This window comes from Rhipicephalus sanguineus, chromosome 7 (assembly GCF_013339695.2).
Source record: "Rhipicephalus sanguineus isolate Rsan-2018 chromosome 7, BIME_Rsan_1.4, whole genome shotgun sequence".
NCBI lineage: Eukaryota > Metazoa > Arthropoda > Arachnida > Ixodida > Ixodidae > Rhipicephalus > Rhipicephalus sanguineus.
Window position 1 is genome coordinate 167121521 of NC_051182.1, and position 15463 is coordinate 167136983.

The window sequence follows — 15463 nt, forward strand, 5'->3', positions numbered from 1 at the left end:
TTTTTAGGTTGCTTCTAGGTCGTGCTAGGCTTTAGCTAGGTGATGCTAGGTTGGTTTTAGGTTGCTTCTAGGTCGTTGCTAGGCTTTAGCTAGGTGATCCTAGGTTGTTTTTAGGTTGCTTCTAGGTCGTTGCTAGGCTTTAGCTAGGTGATGCTAGGTTGTTTTTAGGTTGCTTCTAGGTCGTTGCTAGGCTTTAGCTAGGTGATGCTAGGTTGTTTTTAGGTTGCTTCTAGGTCGTTGCTAGGCTTTAGCTAGGTGATGCTAGGTTGTTTTTAGGTTGCTTCTAGGTCGTTGCTAGGCTTTAGCTAGGTGATGCTAGGTTGTTTTTAGGTTGCTTCTAGGTCGTTGCTAGGCTTTAGCTAGGTGATGCTAGGTTGTTTTTAGGTTGCTTCTAGGTCGTTGCTAGGCTTTAGCTAGGTGATGCTAGGTCGTTTTTAGGTTGCTTCTAGGTCCGTTGCTAGGCTTTAGCGTAGGTGATGGCTAGGTTGTTTTTAGGGCTTCTAGGTCGTTGCTAGGCTTTAGCTAGGTGATGCTAGGTTGTTTTTAGGTTGCTTCTAGGTCGTTGCTAGGCGTTAGATAGGTGATGCTAGGTCGTTTTTAGGTTGCTTCTAGGTCGTTGCTAGGCTTTAGCTAGGTGATGCTAGGTCGTTTTTAGGTTGCTTCTAGGTCGCCCCTAGGTATGCTTTGTTTTTACCGGTATTGGCTTTAGCTAGGTGATGCTAGGTCGTTTTTAGGTTGCTTCTAGGTCGTTGCTAGGCTTTAGCTAGGTGATGCTAGGTTGTTTTTAGGTTGCTTCTAGGTCGTTGCTAGGCTTTAGCTAGGTGATGCTAGGTTGTTTTTAGGTGCGTCCTAGGTCGTTGCTAGGCTTTAGCTAGTTGAGGCTAGGTTGTTTTTAGGTTGCTTCTAGGTCGTTGCTAGGCTTTAGCTAGGTGATGCTAGGTTGTTTTTAGGTTGCTTCTAGGTCGTTGCTAGGCTTTAGCTAGGTGATGCTAGGGTTTGTTTTTTAGGTTGCTTCTAGGTCGTTGCTAGGCTTTAGCTAGGTGATGCTAGGTGTTTTTAGGTTGCTTCTAGGTCGTTGCTAGGCTTTAGCTAGGTGATGCTAGGTTGTTTTAGGTTGCTTCTAGGTCGTGCTAGGCTTTAGCTAGGTGATGCTAGGTTGTTTTTAGGTTGCTTCTAGGTCGTTGCTAGGCTTTAGCTAGGTGATGCTAGGTCGTTTTTAGGTTGCTTCTAGGTCGTTGCTAGGCTTTAGCTAGGTGATGCTAGGTTGTTTTTAGGTTGCTTCTAGGTCGTTGCTAGGTTGTTTTTAGGTTGCCTCTAGGTCGTTGCTAGGCTTTAGCTAGGTGATGCTAGGTTGTTTCTACAGGTTGCTTCTAGGTCGTTGCTAGGCTTTAGCTAGGTGATGCTAGGTCGTTTTTAGGTTGCTTCTCAGTGCAGAGCGGTTCGAATTAAACTACAGACAGTCACAGACACGACACGGGTGTCCAAACTCCAGAGACAGAAACTCCCGCTGAAACCGAGCGTTCGCACCTCCCATAGATGCACGGGCACGTCGTCTTTCGCGTAGGGCTTCCATCGATTCGGGGTCTTCTCGCAGCAACCGTTGCCTGTCCCGTTCCCTTACTATTCTCTCGCTGTACGTACCGCTGACGCACAGATGCACCAGCGAAGCTGAAACGTGCGGCCACGGTGTTCATCACTGGTGGAAAACAGCGCAATACAATGAAGACAAGAAAGACCAAACAGGAGTTATAAAACCTGTTTGGTATTTCTTGTGTTCGTTGTATCGCGCTGTTTTGCACTATGAATAGTACCAACAAGCTCAACCTTTTCTCGATTATTGGTTACGTCTGTCTAGAAATCTTAATGGGTGTTTGCCGCCCGTCTGTTGCCTTCTTAATTTTTAGTGGACCAGCGGTGAGTAGTGGGGATCTGCCCAATTTCTGTGGCACATATGATGATGATAGTTTTTTGTGCATACTGGAGTTTTTACGGCTGGCTTAAACAGCTTCACCGTTAAAAAGGCGTGGAAAAGGGAAGCCCTACGCATGTGTCCCGACCGTGAACGCCCCTCGCCGAAATCCTTCCGTTTACAAGAAGCAACATGCGACGCGGTTTGTGCTCTGAGAGAGAGAGAAAGGTTAAGTGAAAGGCAGGGAGGTTAACCAGAAGTTTTTCGGTTTGCTACCCTGCACTGGGAAAGGGTAAGGGGGACAGAAAGGTAAGGAAGGAAAAAAAAGAGTAAAAAAAAGAAAAAAAGAAACGCACACACACTCAAGCACGGGAGCATCATAGTCGTTTAGCGAGGTCGGTTGAGCGGAGAAACTTCAGCAGCGCCTTCGTCGTTTTCTGGTTGGAAGCTAGAACGTTCCGGCACTCCAAGATTGATTGTTCCGAAAGCAGCTGGTCATCGAGTGAGGACAATGACACAGGACGTGCGCAATGGTTTTCTCGCTGCCACAGTGAGCACAGGCAGCACTGTCTGCCATTCCGAGTCTGCCAGACTGAATTTATCTGTGAGGTTCGAACCATATAGTTTCCCAATATTAGCTAGAAGTAACTCTGGCGCTGCGATCGTTCAGCCACCATGGCAATGATGGTTATAGTATATAGTGAAGTATAGTACTAGGATTTGCCTAACCTTCGTGCTTGCGGCTTCGAACGCACTTGTGGCTTCGCTTATTGTTGTGTTCTGGCGTTTGTTTTGGATAAAAGAATGGATCGTTGTGTACTTCGTGACCAGACTTGAATTAGTGAGCCTAAAAAGTTCAAAGTGATGAAGCGGAACTGCTGAACGTTTGCTGAACTTCGTCTTGCGACAAAGCGGATGCATGCCACACGGAGCCACACGGAGCCGAAAGAACGAAGTTTAGACAAATCCGTGTACTACCCATCATTCCCATGCTGGCTGAAGCGCCATGCGTTGCATGCAGTTCCCACAGACCACGGATGAAGGAAAGTCCTCCGTGCCATAGACACTAGCGCCAGAGTTCCCTCTAGTGTATTTATAGGAAACTCTATGGTTCCAACGTCTTGCGGTGACCGTTACGTCGGGCAGACAGGTCGCTGCATCAACTGCCGGCTGCGAGAGCACAAGAATAACCTCAAGGCCAAAACTGGAAGCAACCTGGCAATTCATCGTGCCGAGTGTGGATGCACTCCTAATTTCGAACACACACGCGTCTTGCGCAGATATCGTGATTGCCGCGCCCGGGAAATTTACGAAGCGTTCACAATTCATTCCATTGGGCCATCGTCGATCGTACTATTCGACAATGAGATTAGTTATCTCCGCATTTGACCATTGCATATTCAAGAGCTAGTCGGGACGCATGCGTAGGGCTCCCCACCTTTTTGTTATTTCACTTTCCAAAGAAGGAGTATATGTTTGTACCTACGAAATAAACGCTAATGTCGTTAGCCAGCGTCAAGTCCTGTCTGTCTTTCTTGTCCTGTTTGCCAGCGCTGTTTCCTGTTATGAAGCCATGCCAACAAGCTCAAGTTCATAACCTTTTATAGAAATAGAGTAGTGAGGCTAACCAGAAAAGTGTCCAATTATACCTTACGTTGGGGCAATAGTTCAGTTTGCGGGATCGACTAAAACAAATCCTTTACGTCCAGAGAAAAGGTAGTGCGAAGCTGCCATTGAACTTGTCGTTTAGAAATTTCATGTTTGATTAAAGTTGGTTATCATAAAAGGGGTCATCAGTTGTTGAGACCTAAGTTTCGCCTGTAGGAAATACGCTACTAATTTCTGCCAGCAATTGATTTCAGAAACAACCACGTGTAACTGTGTTTGAATGTTTCACTTTAGTGTCCCTTTACTGCAACACGACGGGCCGGACGGATAATGAAATATGTATTACAACGTCTCGTAACATTATGGCGGCGTACATGGCACAAAAGCTCTGATTCAGTTTGGTGAGACTTACAGTTCCCAAACGCGTGAAACGCCTCTACCACCCTCTTCATCGTGTTGAAGTCTCTGACTCGTAGAAACTCGATGAGCCATGCCATGACTCTGCATAGGAGCATCTTCAGCATTAGCCGAACGTTTAGCACGGGTAATTTCCTCATCGCGCACTGCAAAGGTTCAACATATAGCACGTCATTACGGAAAGAAATGCACGGGTTAGACACTTTTGCTGTACTATACTGTCGCTACTAAATGAACTCCGCTCATTCTTAGCGGAATCGGAACATTTTTGCGGATATCGATTAGTAAAGCAATAAACTCCTACACTGAGGTCCATCGATGATTACAGTCAGACCCGACTAATCGAAGTCGGGTAAATCGAATTATACCTTACATTGAACTATATTCGAGCACGACACTGAATGCATAGGAGAATCTACGGTTATATCGAGCAAAAATAGCGGGAACACTTTATACATCGAACATCAGGCAGCGCGAAGGGCCCATGAAGTTGGCTTTCCCTCACATAAAGTTGGCATTTTCTCGCGAAAGGGGGCTTTCCCGCATGCATTTGGGAGTGACAGCAGTGTGCTTTCTCCCATGATTCCTCGTCGTCACGCCCGTGGGTCCGTCGTGCGCGGTCGCTGCAATCGCATTTCGATTCTCCGTGATTCTCCGCTCGCTTTGTTACGCGGTGTCTGCTGTGAAACGGAAGAACCTGCTGTTCTCCGCAACGCTGGCGATAATCAACACAGTCTAACGTGGAGAAAAGCAGTCCGACGTACATCATCTCAAGAAGAGTGCTGAGTACGATAGTGAAGAGCAAGGCCGCCAAGGCGCACCATAGAGGCACCCGACGAGTACGCACAGCTGTATGTAAAGATATTGAGGCGCTGTTTGCATCAATACCGTATTTTCTCGCGCATGACCCGCCCCTGCATATAATCCGCACCCCTGAATAAACACTGCAGAAGAATAAAAAAATAAATTTCCGCGCATTGCCGGGAAGCCGCCTTCGTAGTCGAGAGTTCGACGGAATACCGTCTGGTCAGGTAAAGGCATTGTTAAAAGCAAGTCACCAACCAATGTCAAAACCAAACAAAATGACGTTTCGGGATCCCTTGTTCACATGGAATGACGCCTAAGCAGCAGGTTCTTAAGCGTGACGCAATGTTCGGGAGTACACGTGGTTTAGTGGACCAGATGATCTATTCATTCTGTTACTTGGTGTCTGAATTATTAGTGATTCGAGAGTGAGCATCGTTTTCAAATTCTTCTCCCTGAAGAATTATCGTGAAGCAGTGCCGTGAAGACAACTTGCGCGCCCAAACTTCGCACCGAAAATACGGTAACTTAAAAAAAAGTTTTATATTGAATTATACGATATATGAACTAATTCGGTTTTTTGTCGGGTTCGATACATGCGGGTTTGACTGTACTTCGAAATTGTTTCAGGATTCTTTAAACAAACAAGAAAACAAACACATTCCTCTGTCATTCAACGCAAAACAGCATGTGCTAATGGTGCGTATTAACGCGATAGCGTTAAAGAGCTCGTTTTCGCAGAATTTCCGTGTCGGCGTCGGTGCCGAAGTCGTTGGTTGTGAGCGGAAAATCATCGTTTTGTGCGTGACCGTATACGGACGCGTAGTGGGCCCCTTCGCTGATTCGCAAAAGGAATAATTATGGCGTAGTGGGCATTAACAACGGTACTTGCAGTAGGCATTCTAGGATAGTTTGAAACGGCCAATGTTACGCGCAGTCATTCGTTTCCTTACGGCACGGTTTGAGGCATGCACCGAGAACCGAGGCGAGGCTAGCATTTGAGAAGGCGGTGCGCACGGGGCTAGATTATACGCTGTCGCGTTCTACTCTTGAAGGCCAAGCTCGGCGTCTTCCAAGTTTTTTATCCTTACCACGATAGTGCTCATGAATTCGGTCACCATCTGGTCCTGTAAAGTAAAAGTGTCCATTACACTCGCAAATTATATGGCAGCAGGCTTTGAGTTGTAGGACGATGTTTTTGCTGCTCTCACTTACCTTATCAGCACCTGGTTCAAAACACATTAATTTACTGATATCAATGCACTGAAATGAACACAAGTACACAATCTAAGTTCATATTCTTGTGAAACTTCTTACAACGTTTGGCTTTGCTAGACACAGAGAGATGCTGACGACCCCAAAAATGTGGTTCATCAGAAAAGCATTTAACTACTTGGATCTGAGGGACCACAAATAACTGGACGTTTCTCACCTGGAATCCGAACAACATCGTTTGAGATTCTTCATAGTTTTTTTCCAGATCGGACTAATGTGTTTGTGTCAGGCGCGAAAGTCAGTCGAGAAAGGGAGGCATTTATTGTTTATTCGAACGATAGTACGGCTGCGCACGCCGCCTACCAACCTCATCTTACTCCTCTGATTTCCAACATAGTGTAGGCAGTGATAACTTGACAAATTCATCCAATTGCTAAAAAAGAAGATAATTAACTTTTTCACATACATTCGTTGCTCAGCAGTTTTAGAAGAGCCCCTGCAACACTCTTCCAAGTAATCATCGAATAGCTTCATTAAAGGAGTTGAAAGCCTCACGAATCGAGTGGCGCCAAATTTTTTACGATCCGTGAAGTACGAGCGGGCTTATAGCGAGCGCGTTGAAAGCTACGCAGGGAGGGGGACGAAAAGGGGGCAAAAAGCTACGACCGTTCGTCAGCGCGCGTCATGACCTTTCTTTCGAACGCGCGGCTTACTTTCAGTGTGATCGCGAGCGCGGGAACGTGGCGGCATCTTGCGGCGGCAGCGGTAACTATGCAGCTCACGATGATCAAATCAGCCAATGGCCGTGGACTTTGGGTTTATGGCGCCGTCATTTGGGTTTATACCATCATTCGTAGAGAGAAGAGGGAGCGATTTGTAGCTGACTACGTGCAGCGCTATAATGTTTGGCTCGCGTGTTCTCAGGAGCCTCGACTACCGATCGGCAGCGTTTTCTGACCATGCCCAAAAGGTGTTGCAGGGTCTCTTTGATGTCATAATGCTAAAACTTTAGCGCAAAAAGTGCACAGCGGACAAAGAAACGACGAGGACAGGCGCTAACTTCCAATTATCGTTTATTAAAGCAACATTATATATATATATATATATATATATATATATATATATATATATATATATATATATATATATATACCTGTCACATGTGATTACAACGATATCAGTCAACGCACAAGGGGAAAACCTAAACAAAAAACAGCAAAACTACGCGGGACCAACACGTGCGGGTGAATTTAAGTAATCTAGTTCCTTTTTTGTTAGTGTGCTTGCTGACGCAGCTTCCATTAGCAATCGCTGCCGCCTCAATGACGCGTCAGCAAGCCATCCATCGCACAACAAAAAAGGAACTAGATTACTTAAATTCACCCGCACCTGTTGGTCCCGCGTAGTTTTGCTGTTTTTTGTTTAGGTTTTCCCCTTTTGCGTTGACTGTTATTGTTGCAATCACACGTGACAGGTATATATGTGTGTGTTGCTTTAATAAACGATAGTTGGAAGTTAGCGCTTGTCCTCGTCGTATCTTTGTCCGCTGCGCACTTTTTGCGCTATAGTTTTAGCATTAGGGAATACCAACTAGCTCGCTCCCACACCTTGATCTTTGATGTCGAGGAGACAACCAACAGCCGCTCGATATCGTATCAGTCGTGTTTCACGAAATAATCACTGTTTTCTCAGCGAAGCTGTAGATTGTGATAAACCAAGGAAAGGCACGTGGGCGCGTAGGAGGGTCACGCAGAGAATTTACGACAACACGTGATCACGCTAGCCAATCGAGTACGCTGCACGCTTACAGCTTCGCTGTGCGACGGTCACGGCATGTAACTGGATGATTTTTGTTGTTGTTGCATGGCCATTTGCTGGCCTTGTCATGAAATAGTATAAAGCGTGCGCTCACTGGAACAGGAAAATAAATACGATCAAACCAGATGAATCCCCATGAACTAAATCAAATTTCTGGTGCTCTAAATGGACCGTGTTTTACGCAGTGCAGCCGTCTAGGACATACCCGAGTTTACAGTGAGCGCATAAGGGGCGAGACAGACGGTACGATTTTTCATGCGATTCGACGTCCGACACGGCGGAGGGGAAACCGGAATGGTGACCTTTCATAGCATCGTACAGCCACCATTCCCTCTCCCCCACCGCGGCGTCGGCCGTCGGATCGCATGGAAAATCGGACCGTCTGTCCCCCGCTTAAGTGTGACAGTATTTACTTTGATTAACCGACTCACGTCTCTGATGTCCAGCGGGTCGCTGAAGGTGACATTGACGACGCCGCTGCACGGATTTTGTGATAGCAGGTGCCTATCGCAGGTTCCACTTTTCTTCTGATCTGCGTTACATGGCCTCGGCAGAAGCACCTCGAGAACGGGTGCCACGACCTTCGACACTGCAGAGGGCAAGCAGCATTTCGAGCGATGAACAAGAGACAATGTTTTAGCGCTGAACTAGTGATGTTGTTAACTTGCGCACAACGTATACCTTGTCGCTCAGCTCTTTATGCTAACTGCTTCATTGCCCCGAACAATAGTTGCATGGAATAACCAGACCACATTGCCGCTCAAGCCGATGTCAAGCAAAATTTCCGGGTAAATATTCATCATGTACTCTTTTAACGTTTATTCATTTCTTGTTCAGTGTATATGTTTCCTCTTGCGATAATTTTTTAGCGATTTACATGCCCATTGTACAGGCCTAGTCATAATATTTATTTATTTGTCAATTGAAAACTTGTGTAGCTCCCGACCAAGACTTCCTTTTACTTGTGTTCCTTGTATGCTATTTGTTAGTGTCATTAATTTACGTTTTCTTTGTCAATTTTCTATGTCTCCTCTAACTTTCATTTGTTAATGTATTTCGTATTTTGTTTGATTTGTATACTTAGCTCGATTTTGTTTAAAATGCGAAGCATTTCTTAGCGAACCCTTGGCACTGAGCGTTTCTATTCATCCATCCATCCATCCATCCATCCATCCATCCATCCATCCGTCCGTCCGTCCGTCCGTCCGTCCGTCCTATCTATCTATCTATCTATCTATCTATCTATCTATCTATCTATCTATCTATCTATCTATCTATCTATCTATCTATCTATCTATCTATCTATCTATCTATCTTCTATCTATCTATCTATCTATCTATCTATCTATCTATCTATCTATCTATCTATCTATCTATCTATCTATCTATCTATCTATCTATCTATCTATCTATCTATCTATCTATCTATCTATCTATCTATCTATCTATCTATCTATCTATCTATCTATCTATCTATCTATCTATCTATCTATCTATCTATCTATCTATCTATCTATCTATCTATCTATCTATCTATCTATCTATCTATCTATCCTTATCCAAATTGATAGTATTGCCAGCTGGCCGAGTCACTCAATAGTGTTTGTTTGTGCCATTTTTCGATTTTTCTTTGCCTGCCTATATATTCTCTGCCTTTCCAATAAAAAAAATCAGTCGATAGTCAGCGCTGTGTCCTGTATGTTCTTTGTCCCGTTGTCTGCACTGTTCTGCCACAATGTTCATGAACCAACTTGCTCACCTAAGAACCTTTGTCTAAGATCATGCTTGCAACTATGAAAACACACTTGTAAATTCCAATGCAACCATAATGGCAGCGCTACTGTGTGGAACAAGTGAACTTTTACGAATAGAGCAGTTTCTTTTAAAAATTTCCCATTCTATTTGAGTGTCATAAGTATTTCATACCGTACTAAGGACAAATGCTCATGAGAATATGAGCAAAGTACTTGCAAGCAGCGGAGAGAGTCACGTGGGTGTCCCTTTGACAGCTACATCAGCTTTCTATATTTTGAGCATACACTTGGGTTTGTTTAGAGGAGATAGATATCTCTTATACAAGATATTTGTAAAAATGGGTGCTTTGGCCCTCGCTCGTGTACATTCTTTGCAGCCACACACATCTGTGCAACAAGCTGTCTTGTCCAGTACTCCATCCTTTCTACATCGTTTCTTCGTGTGCATGTATTCTTGAATGTTGCACTATGAACATGAACGCACAATGGAGTCAACTTTATGATGAAAACGCATTTCATTCCTGTAATTGGCTTCACCACTATGTATTCCAGGGATTCTCAAACCTTCTCGCCTTGAGGAACCCCTAACTTTTTCATGTACATTTAGCATGAGAAAAATCTGAATGAGTGGAGAGGGGGCAGGGGCTGATATGACACTTTTAGATGCACACAACCCCAGTATTAAAGCCGCCGCATTGGCCTGTTATCTTTAATCGCAACGGCCATCGGTGTTGATATGGAACTCGTGATAATACATAGATAGGCTAAGAAGTTGAAATACCTCCAGCCACAAATTCTTGGAGGAAACCCGACGTTTCGAGACCGGCTTGGTCTCTTCTTCAGGGGTGACTGTGCTGATCAGGGAGGCTTCGTCGCAGCTTGTTTTTGACTCCGCCTTTCTCTTTCCCTCACGTTCCGGAGGCCGTGCACGTAGATCGGAGGCATTGTTCCGAGGGACCGGTTCACATTCGCAGGTGTGTTCTGGATGTGCCACGACTCGAGTAAGAGCCTCCTTCCCAGATTCCTTCCGTTTCTATGATGGAAGCGCCCTCGAAGTCAATTTTGTGGTCGTGCTTCTCGCAATGCTCTGCAAGGGCACTGCGTTGTGAGAAGCACGACCACAAAATTGACTTCGAGGGCGCTTCCATCATAGAAACGGAAAGGAATCTGGGAAGGAGGCTCTTACTCGAGTCGTGGCACATCCAGAACACAGCTGCGAATGGGAACCGGTCCCTCGGAACAATGCCTCCAATCTACGTGCACGGCCTCCGGAATGTGAGGGAAAGAGAAAGGCGGAGCCAAAAATTGGGGGACGCTTAAAGGCCAACTCCGGCGATTTTTTGGCCATGTCAAAGTAATGGTGCTTTTATGTTCCTGAGGGCTCGATAGCAGAAATACTCGGCAAATTGGAGAATAATTTTAAATAAGCAAAAAAGCGCAACACCGAAACCGAAACCCAACCGAGTGTACTGTCTACGTATGACGTAGACGTTGTTACGAACGAACCGGAAGTCGTGCAAAGCATGCCGGTGACGCCGGCGCGGAGTATGAAAACTGTGAAAGCCGGGACGACCAGCGAAGCACCGGCCAAACCAACGCTGTCTGTCGCCTTGTGCACAGCAGACGCTCGCTGTAGCGGCCGAAGCGCCGAAGTTAGCGGTGCCCTCGGCTGCGTCACTTCCGGCGCCTTACCAATACTGACGTCACAGACTCAATGTTGCCAATAATTGTGGGTAGCCAGGAGGGCGTTTGCAGACAATCTTTAAAATTCATTTGCAAACAATCTGCGCATGTCTCAAGCCTGTAATTTGGCATAAATGACGGAAACGTGCAAAGGAACGTACCCAGCGAATTTCATTGAGATCCATCGACCTCGAAAAATCGCCGGAGTTGACCTTTAAGCTTCGCCTTTAAGAGTTGAACGCGATAGCGATATCCTGCCCCTAGTGCGCACTTTGAACACTACGAGTGTTTAACAGAATGCGCGCACTAAGGTGTGTGCCTCATGTAATGGGTAGCATGCTTTAAACCAGGGGCAATTATGCGCGAGAAACGTTTTCGAAGTTGCGATGCACCCACTACGTGGTCTTAAGGTAATACGCGCAGTAATGCGTGTGCCTTCTGTAATGGATGGCTGTCTTTAAACCACCAAGTCGTTATGATATTGACATGGTGTGACGCCCGATGGCAATGTACGCTTGTACCACGCAATATTACTGCGATATTACATCTCGTACTGTGACACCTGTATACAGGACGCGTATTTTTAGGAAGCATGAAAGTTACTTTCAGTGCAGCTCTAAGCAGAGGCGTGGCTGTGTGGTAGAACACCTGCTTGACACGCGGACGACCTGGGTTCGATTCTCACTCGGACTCAACATTTTTATTATTTATTTTATTTGCAGCTTTTTCGATTTTTCGGTCACGGACAAGATGATTTTTCGCTCACAACCAACGGTGCCGACACCGACGACGGAATTTCTGCGATACGAGCTCTTTAACGCTATCGCGTTAAAACAAGCTGCGACGAAGCCCCCCTGATCAGCCCAGTCACCCCTGAAGAAGAGACCAAGGCGGTCTCGAAACGTCGGGTTTCCTCCAAGAATTTGTGGCTGGAGGTATTTCAACTTCTTAATTCTTCCACCCAGCCAGACAGACTTCTGTCGAAATGTTTACATAACCGTTTATACCACGGGCCGCGGTGCACTGGTATGCGCCACAGGTTATTGACAGTTTATATCTACCCAGGAACGGCGAGAACAGACATTGGTAATTTAAGTGCGAGAGTGTTAAGAAAAAAGATGGTTGATCCCTCTGTCATATGAATCGGTATAACACGAAAGTGAAACGTGTCGTCACAGAAGTAGTTTATTGTTTATAGTGCATTGGTATATGAGAGCTTGTACAATGTCTACTGCTGTTTGGCACATATAGCATCTGGACGCATCGCATTCACGCACATGTAGCTATATGGACGCATCGCATTCACGTTGACGCCTAGTGGCACATCTCCGTACCGACGACAAACGCCCGTGATCATGATTTAACCCTTGCGGTAGCTGACGTTCTTAACATATACGTGGACACCGCATATGGTGAATCCCGCGCAAAGATGGCATCAACAAGTACTCGATATGCAGTCCTTCAAAGCGTCGTGAAATGCGAAGAGAAACGCTACGCGCGTCGTGTCTTCCCTCTGGCCTGGCCGTTACTACTCACAGGGCGAGCGGGCAACGCGGTGCGACAGGCGAGCGTCGGAGTGCTATTTGTCGATATGTATGGAGGCTATGAGCGAGGCTTGCGCTAAAGCCGCCACCTCACGGTGCGTTAAAGAAGTCTAGGGTTTGACGAAAACTCGTCTGGCGAGGAAAAATCATGGTCGAAGAAAACGTACACTCGCCAACTAAAATAAAACAACAACAGAATTGACGTTTCGGCGCCCAGCACGAGTGCCTTGTTCACAATGAACGAATGCATGCTGGTCTTTATTATATATGCGTCGAAAGGTGCAACGCGCTTGCGTATACCTCAGGGAGTGGAGCACGAGTGCCTTGTTCACAATGAACGAATGCATGCTGGTCTTTATTATATATGCGTCGAAAGGTGCAACGCGCTTGCGTATACCTCAGGGAGTGGACCCCGTGTCCGATTTATCGTGGTGAAACACACAGCGCGAAACTACGACGGGGACACAGGAAGGAAACACACACCTTCTGTGTCCCCGTCGTAGTTTCGCGCTGTGTGTTTCACTATGCTACACCAACATTCCCAAATTCGCTCTATTGCGATTTATCGTGAGTTGATTGTATGCAAAAAGATTCGATGAGCAGGCGGGATGATAACTTTTTCTCTTTTTCTATGATGGAAGCCGATTGCCAATCAAGACAGTGTCCAGTTTTTTCACTATGCTCTGCCAGGGCGTTCCAAATCGTGTGCCTTTTGGCTACATCATTACGGTGCTGCTGCAGTCTTCTTTTAAAGTTTCCAGTTTCGCCTATATAGCACGGCAATCTTGGCACGGAATTTTGTAGACGATGCCAGGGTATCTTTCCTTTTTAAGTCGGTCTTTCACTCGAACGAGTTGTTGTTTCAGCTTTCTTGAGGGGATGTGGCAGACTTCGTAATCTTGGAATATTCTTGAAAGGGACTCGCTCACGCCTCGTGCATAGGGGAGTGAAGCCCGCTTCTTCGTTGTCGTTGCCCTGGCAGAGGGGTCAGCTGCGCGCTTTTTCTTCACTTTTTATAAAACGACTGGGGTAGCCATTGCCGATCAAAGTGTGTTAAAGCGTTGACGAAATTAAACTTGTATTGGAAACGCGCCGATGGTCGTTACAACGGCGCGTTTTTTTGTTGTTTGTTTTTTCAAGCTTGGTGGCACAGATGTCACCGCCCCGTTATAAAGGGGACGCTCATAGCATCCATCCATCCAAGAGCACTGTGAGAGGCAAGTGTGAAAGATAAAAGGCGCGTTCATGTCGCCTCCGCAATGCAATTGGCGGTAGCTCAGTGGGCTAAACACCCGGCAGCCGTCGTCGCGGACTGAGAGGTCATGGGTTCGATTCCCGTCAACGGAACTTTTTCATGTAGCTTTTTTTCTTTGCCATCTGATGGCGTTCATTTTGCTGACGTACTTCCGTGACAGAAATACGTCATGAAAGTCTTGGTGGACCCCGGCATAAAACACTTTCGTGTTAAGACCGACATCGGCAGCGTTGACCCGACAAATGGAAAGAATAAAAATTACGATCTCAGCAGGAATGGAACCTAAGCATTCTGTGTGGCAATCAAGTATTCTACCACAGAGCCACGCCAGGTCTATAAACTGGTTTGCAAAAACATCCTATGCGGGCGTAATGTCGGTGTAACGTCGATTGTGGTTTTGGTGCTGGCTATCTAATTTTACAAGAACGCAATAAACACTACATATGTACTCCTACGATGAAGGCTTCATATCAGATTAACGTCTGTGGTTCCAATGTTGGCTCCGCCTTTATAGCAGTCTAATAAACATTGCATTTGTATTCCCATGATTACGCAAGCTACATTGAAACATTGCTCGACCCCGGAGCAATACATTAACGAACGTTAGGTATGATATTCACATGAATGCACCATAAAGTGCATTAGTTTTGATAATACTGACGTATGTACTCTAACGTGAGGGCTGACGTTACGTCGCACCATATATGTTACCCTTTAAACGCCAGTGTTGTCGACGTGCCTGGTAAGGCCACGATGTGTACACAGCTACTACACTTACAAAAACACGTCGGTCGACCTCGTAACGTTTGGCTCAAAGCCATCAAATACAGCATAGATGTACTCGCTGACTGCTTCACATGAAACCGATTCCCACAATGCGTGGGATCTGCCGAATTTTTTGTATAACCTTGTCTTAAATTGTGTAAAAATACATTGATTTGCCTCATGTGTCTGTTCCGCTTCGTAATACGCTTCGGGGGCCTTCAGGGGTATTTTGAAATAAATAAATAAATAAATAAATAAATAAATAAATAAATAAATAAATAAATAAATAAATAAATAAATAAATAAATAATGTTATTGACCCATCTAGTAATGTTTATGACATTTACGTATATTCAGCAGTAAATTTTAACTCAAGCAACATTGAAGCTATCATAGCTTTTATTCATCGGTGCTGGAGACTGTGTGTCATATATAGTTTCATAATGCAAAACCTGGAGGGGAATCTGGCTCTATATGTGGAGCTCCGTGAGCGGCGCTTCAACCACTGTGGGAATGATGGAAAGTACATGCTTTGGATCTCCTTCGGATGGATTTAGTTCTTGAGATTCCCAACGCTTGTTCACCGAGCAGGAAGTGCTATGAAGTCATTTCCAATTAAAGTTTACTTTATATTTCCGTGCCCAAAACTTACTGCAGAAAATTTACGTGAATGTGAGATTGAAATTAAGTA

At 45.4% G+C, this 15463-nt stretch overlaps 1 protein-coding gene across 9 annotated transcripts in view; it reads right to left on the reverse strand.

The window, feature by feature from the left end:
* LOC119401015 (uncharacterized) overlaps positions 1–15463 on the reverse strand; it is a 63481-nt gene that overhangs the window by 19016 nt on the left and 29002 nt on the right. For 7 of the 9 annotated variants that reach the window (XM_049418105.1, XM_049418100.1, XM_049418103.1 and 4 more), the window contains exon 7: positions 8203–8360. In XM_049418105.1, coding sequence (XP_049274062.1) covers positions 8203–8360 — 158 coding nt within the window. Of the gene's footprint in view, positions 1–5829; positions 5866–5953; positions 6002–8202; positions 8361–15463 lie in introns of all 9 variants that reach the window. The other 2 variants (XM_049418102.1, XM_049418101.1) reach the window with 2 other exon arrangements.